A 6,000-nucleotide genomic window follows, 5' to 3' on the forward strand; every position below is an offset into this window, starting at 1 on the left:
TTGTTCAAATGTTTATAAAGTCTATGATCGCTAGTTGATCTTATCTCCTCTTTACATTTTTGTAAAAAAATATCGCTAAGGCGTTGACTGAAAGTATGTAAAAACATATTCTCATTTTCAACGTATTGATTAACCCAAACGTATCCAAAACATATTTACACAACATTCCTCTTAGCAAAGTTACCCAGTTAGTACATGAGATATGCTCTGTAGCCTGTGTTAATAATTTATTATAAATTATCTTGACTGGATTGTTTTCTTGTAGTTTTAAAATTTTAAACCAGTATTTAATTACTCTTATTAATCGCTGATTGATTAATGGGAATACTTTTAATTCATGATATACGAAAGCTGACGGTGTAGATTTCCTTACCCCCAGTATGGATTTTAAGAATCCTAAATGCATCTGTTCCATTTTTACCGCTTCACAATAGCCCCATATTTCGCACGAATAATTAAGTATTGGTGATATTAGAGTATTAAACAGATGGAGTTGGGTGGAAGGTGATAATTCCTGATATTGGTGGAGCAGAGAATATAAGTTAAACATTGCTCTACGACCTAGGTCTACAAGGTTCTGTATTCCTTTCGTAAATCTTCCACTACTACCAAACATAAACCCCAGATATAGATAACTCATCAAACTAGATGTCTGATGTCAACAGGAATCACCCATGTTGTCCAACTGAGCAAATTGGGGGTTAATAATCTTGCTCAAGGAAAAAAAACGAAAGTGCCTGAAGCGGGGCTCGAACCCGGGTCATCCGGATCACAGTGCAATGATAATGATGATGATGATGATGATGATGATGATGATGATGATAATGATAGCAACAATAACATTATCAATAACATCTTTATCATCCTCACAGTTATAGATAAAATATGAATTAATTTACCTCTTAGGAATGGGCTGTGTGTAGACGCAGGAAGCCTGAAAAACATGACAAAACCGTCACTGAGATATAATGTATAGTAAAATAAAGGGAGTAAAATTACTCTTATAAAAGATACACCACAAAGCAAACGACGTTTCGGCCTTTGACCTTCTTCAGGTAAAGCTATTAACCATACATTTTATTGACTCATTTAGGCACCTCTAGATTCTGAGATATGCTAATAGATAGAATGCGCTTGGCCAAGGAGTTCACAACATTGCCATCCGGAAGTATAACGGACCAACACACAAACTCTGTGTAACCATGAACTTTTATAGTCTGGTTAATACAGTTTAGTGAGAACAACTCACAAACGCGGATGGCAAAAACAATAACAAAGGCCTGAGTGACGTCATCTTCGAACTATCTATATCGGAAGACTCCTTCAGAACTTTTCAGAGATCACAATAATCGCAATATATATAAAAAAAATCCAACAAAAACAAAAAAAAAAAACAAAAAAAAAAACAAAAAACAAAACAAAACAAAACCAAAAAAAAAAAAAAAAAAAAAAAAAAACAACAAAAAAAACAAAAAAACAACAAAATAACCAAAAACAAAACGAAACAAAAACCCAAAAAGCAAACAAAAACAAAACAAACAAACGAACAAACAAAATACACGAGCTTTTATATAGAGCAATATCCACTAAACGTGTTCAAAGCGCTATACAAAGGGTCCTTGACCAATAGCAACACGTAACACATGGAACGGGACATGGCGCCTGTTAGGCGATAATACATTTTTTTCCGACAGAGACAACGCTGTTAACGGCCAGGAAATTATTTTACAAATGACGGTGAGAGAATGTGAGTAAAGAGCCTTTTCCAAGGACTCAACACAACACGTCGAACGAGGCTCGAACCCAGGACCTTCTTATCCAAAAGCGAGTGTCATACCACAAGACCACATAGCCGCACAAGACAAAATAACAAAATCAAAACAAAACATAACATTTTTTAACATAAACATCAGCACACAAAGGCACTCCAGCAGTAAAAACCCCGTTTATAATTTCATTGTCCAAAATTAAATATTTCTTTTCCTTTGTAACTTTGATTAAAAAGTATAAGATGTACAATTTAAGATAAGGATCTGAACAAGTGTGCCAGACAAAGCAAGAAAGAAAAATACACGAAAAAAAAAATCCCAAAAAATCAGTCTACTTCGACTGGTAATCGAACCTCAGACTTTCTGATTACCGGTCAGACCATTACACCACAGAGCCTCTGTGGTGTATTCATAGCACGTCTGACCGGTAATCAGAAGGTCTGAAGTTCGATCCCCAGACTGATTGGGGGGGGGGGGGATGGTTTCTTTTCTTGTTTTTCTTGCTTGTTTTGTCTTGTCCCTGTGCGCGCGAATGGATCTGGCACGAACACGACGGCCTGCCAGATTATGGCGATTCTATCACGATTTTGATTGATCTATGTGCGGCTATGTGGTATGACACTCGCTTTCGGATCGGAAGGTCCTGGGTTCGAGCCTCGCTCGGCGCATAGTTGAGTCCTTGGAGAAAGCTCTTTACTCACATTCTCTCACCGTACTCAGGTTTAAAATGAGAACCTTGTCGTTAACAGCGTTGTCTATCCGAAAAAAATTATAACATCGCCTAATAAGCGTCATGTCCCGTCCTAAATGTTAAATGGTGCTGTTGGCCAGGGACCCCTTGTAAAGCGCTTGAGCACATTTAGTGGATATTGCGCTATATAAAAGCTCAATTAAAAAAAAATCTCACCATGAATTTTTCCAAGACGTCTGGAGTCGAGTCATAGACATGTTCATCTCGTCTGCTGCTGCTGTCCCCGCCGTTACTTCCGGTGCTGCTGTTGCTACTGCGGTGGGAGGCGTTGCTGTCGATGGAAGAGCGTGTGTCGTTGTGTTGATGACGCATCGTGATGCCGTCGCTGAAAACGTTCATGTCCAGGATTTTGGAGGTGGTGGGTGGAAGATTCATCGCTTTTTCAAAGGCCTGGTTTGTTAGAAGTGACAAGTAATTTGTTTCAGCTTTCTATTGCAGAGATTAATAGCAACATAAGTGTATTACCAACCCCCCCCCTCCCCGAAAAACAAACAAAACAAAACAAACAACCCCCCTCACAAAAACAAAACAAAACAAAACAAACAACCCCCGGAAAAAAAAAAGAAAACAAAAAAACAAAACAAAACAAACAATAAACAACCCCCCCAAAAAAAAAAACAAACAAACAAAAAAAAACAAAAAAAAAAAACAAAAAAACAAAAACAAAATACAACCAAACTTCTTTCAATCGGTATCCCAGTTTCTTCATAATCAAATTATGGCTGATAAATCTTTTAAAAATATTTACACACTTGCTTTAAAGATGTCTTGAGTTTAATATATATATATATATATATATATATATATATATATATATATATATATATATATATATATAGCGCAATATCAACTAAACGTGCTCAAAGCGCTTTACAAAGGGTCCCTGACTGTCGTTCATAACTATTGCTAATACTTACCTCATACCAATCATCCCTGGCGATTTCTGTCATGTGTGTTGCTTTATAGTCGTGGACTGTACGAAAGCTGGAACAAATTTTAAAAAAATACAGTAATAGGAAACAAAGGTGTGATGTCAAAACACTGGTTCCAATCTCAATGAGATTTTTTTTATATAGCGCAATATGCAGTAAACGTACTCAAAGCGTTTTACAAAGGGTCCCTGACCAATATGCAACACTTAACATATAGAACAAAACGCCTGTTAGTCGATATGACAATTTTTTACGACAGAGATCTATGCATATATATATATAAATAAACATACATAGATAAATAACTAGTGACGATTTGGGCCACTCCCGGAGAGTCGGTAGAGCCAGATACCCCAAACCGTCAACAAATTATGAAAATACTAAGAAGGAGAGAACTCGTTGATAAATTCCCTCGGAGTGGAAGATCAGGCCACTGCACTGGTTCCAGGTCTTTGTTATTGTTTTTTGCCATCCGCTCACTGAACTGTATTAACCTGACTATAAACGTCCATGGATACACACAGTTTTGTGTGTTGGTCCGTTATACTTCCGGATGGCAATGTTATGAGCTTCTCAGCCAAGTGCATACTATCCATATGGATTACCACATGATCAGAGGGAAGAGAAAGAAAGAGAAGGCCCGTGTTTCACGACTCATCATCATCCATCGTGGCTTGTACTCTTGAGCACGTTGCCGGTCAGCTGTCTCCACGAATCACGATCCTCAGCGGTGCGCATGAAATCTGTTTTGCTTTTAACGAGTAGACAATGCTAAATTCAAAAATACAAAAAAAAAAAAATAAAAAAAAAAAAAAAAAATCCCAGAATATAATATCCACTCACATGACTAATACCATTCAATAGTCTGATGTCACGCCGCCCGGCAACGGCGGCCATCTTGGTTCTAAACAAAGAAAATCATTCCTTTTTATTTTTCATGCTGGCTAGAACTTTTCATATGCCTTGTGACCAGAATGTCTAAAAGTCAAAACATGATCAAATTTATGTTTTGTTTTCCCTCCGCATACCCTTTATGCTCGCCGGAGAACTATTTCATACGGGCGTCCGCCATTGTTCCGATAGTTTAGAGCCAGTGTTACTAAGTTACCATGCGTCATTAGGAAGGAAGTGACGTCACGACTGTTGAAGAGTATTGGGCAACACATAAAACATTAATAAAATGATGCACAGGTAGCTCCTCTCAATATACAAAAGATAGTGATTATGATATGGATAGTTTGCGCTTGGCTGAGAAGCTCATAACATTGCCATCCGGAAGTATAACGGACCAACACACAAAACTGTGTGTATCCATGAACGTTTATAGTCAGGTTAATACAGTTCAGTGAGCATTACTCATAGACGCGGATGGCAAAAAACAATAACAAAGACCTGAGTCATCTTCGAACTATCTATACTTTGAAGCAATCACCCCCCCCCCCCCATCCATCTCCTCTAAACTATAATTACCTGTACACCCGAGATCGTATTGTGAGTGTAAATCCATTATGTTGATGCTTCTTGAGAACACATTTGTCTTTCCAGAGCTGTATCACATTTAAAGCAAGCTGAGGAAAAGCATATGATAACAATGATGATGATGAGGATGGTGATGATGGCGATGCTGATTATAAGGATGATGGTGATGGTGATGATGATGATGATGATGATGATGATGATGATGATGATGATGATGATGATGATGATGATGATGATGATGATGATGATGATGATGGTGATGATGATGATGGTGATGATGAGTGATGATGAGTGATGATGGTGATGATGATGATGATGATATGATGATGATGATGATGATGATGATGATGATATGATGGTGATGATGATGATGGTGATGATGATGATGATGATGATGATGATGATGATGATGATGATGACGATGATGATGATGATGATGATGATGGCGATGCTGATAATAAGGATGATGGTGATGGGTGATGATGTTGATGATGAGGATGATGCATGATGATGATGATGATGATGATGATGCTGATGATGATGATGCTGATAATAGAAATACATCAGGAATGGTTATAGGTAAATAGATAGAAATTGACTTGTTCTCTCATCTCAGTATAATAAAAGCAACACTCCTTTGTTCAGTACTGTAGTTGATTAGCATTGTAATCGCTCAGTAAGTTGATAAACTAGATGGTTGGAAGGCAAGGGAGTGTATGTCTGTGTGTGTGTGTGCGCGAATGTGTGTGTTTGTTTGTGTGTGTATGTGTGTGTGTGAGAGAGAGGGAGAGAGATAGAAAGAGAGAGAGAGAGAGCGAGAGAGAGAGAGAGAGTGAATGTAAGAGAGAGTGTGTGTGTCAGATAGAGAGAGATAGAGAGAAAGAGAGAGAGAGAGATAGATAGATAGATAGATAGATAGAGAGAGAGAGAGAGAATGTGTGTGAATGTAAGAGAGAGAGAGAGTGTGCGTGTGTCAGATAGATAGACAGATAGATAGATAGAGAGAGAGAGAGAGAGGGAGAGGGAGAGAGATTGAGAGATAAAGAGAGAGTGTGTATGTGAATGTAAG

The 6,000-nt window shown here is 37.9% G+C and overlaps 1 protein-coding gene across 1 annotated transcript in view; it reads right to left on the reverse strand.

Moving 5' to 3' along the window:
• LOC144976567 (uncharacterized) overlaps window positions 1-6,000 on the reverse strand; it is a 38,931-nt gene that overhangs the window by 16,401 nt on the left and 16,530 nt on the right. Inside the window, exons 6-9 of the mRNA XM_078920861.1 lie at window positions 4,923-5,020; window positions 3,438-3,504; window positions 2,677-2,910; window positions 900-934 (exon numbers count right to left, since the gene is read on the reverse strand). Coding sequence (XP_078776987.1) covers window positions 900-934; window positions 2,677-2,910; window positions 3,438-3,504; window positions 4,923-5,020 — 434 coding nt within the window. The remainder of the gene's footprint in view (window positions 1-899; window positions 935-2,676; window positions 2,911-3,437; window positions 3,505-4,922; window positions 5,021-6,000) is intronic.

The sequence above is a fragment of the Berghia stephanieae genome, chromosome 7, assembly GCF_034508935.2.
Source record: "Berghia stephanieae isolate SIO BIC M18660-M18661 chromosome 7, UCSD_Bste_1.3, whole genome shotgun sequence".
In the NCBI taxonomy this organism is placed as follows: Eukaryota; Metazoa; Mollusca; class Gastropoda; order Nudibranchia; family Aeolidiidae; genus Berghia; species Berghia stephanieae.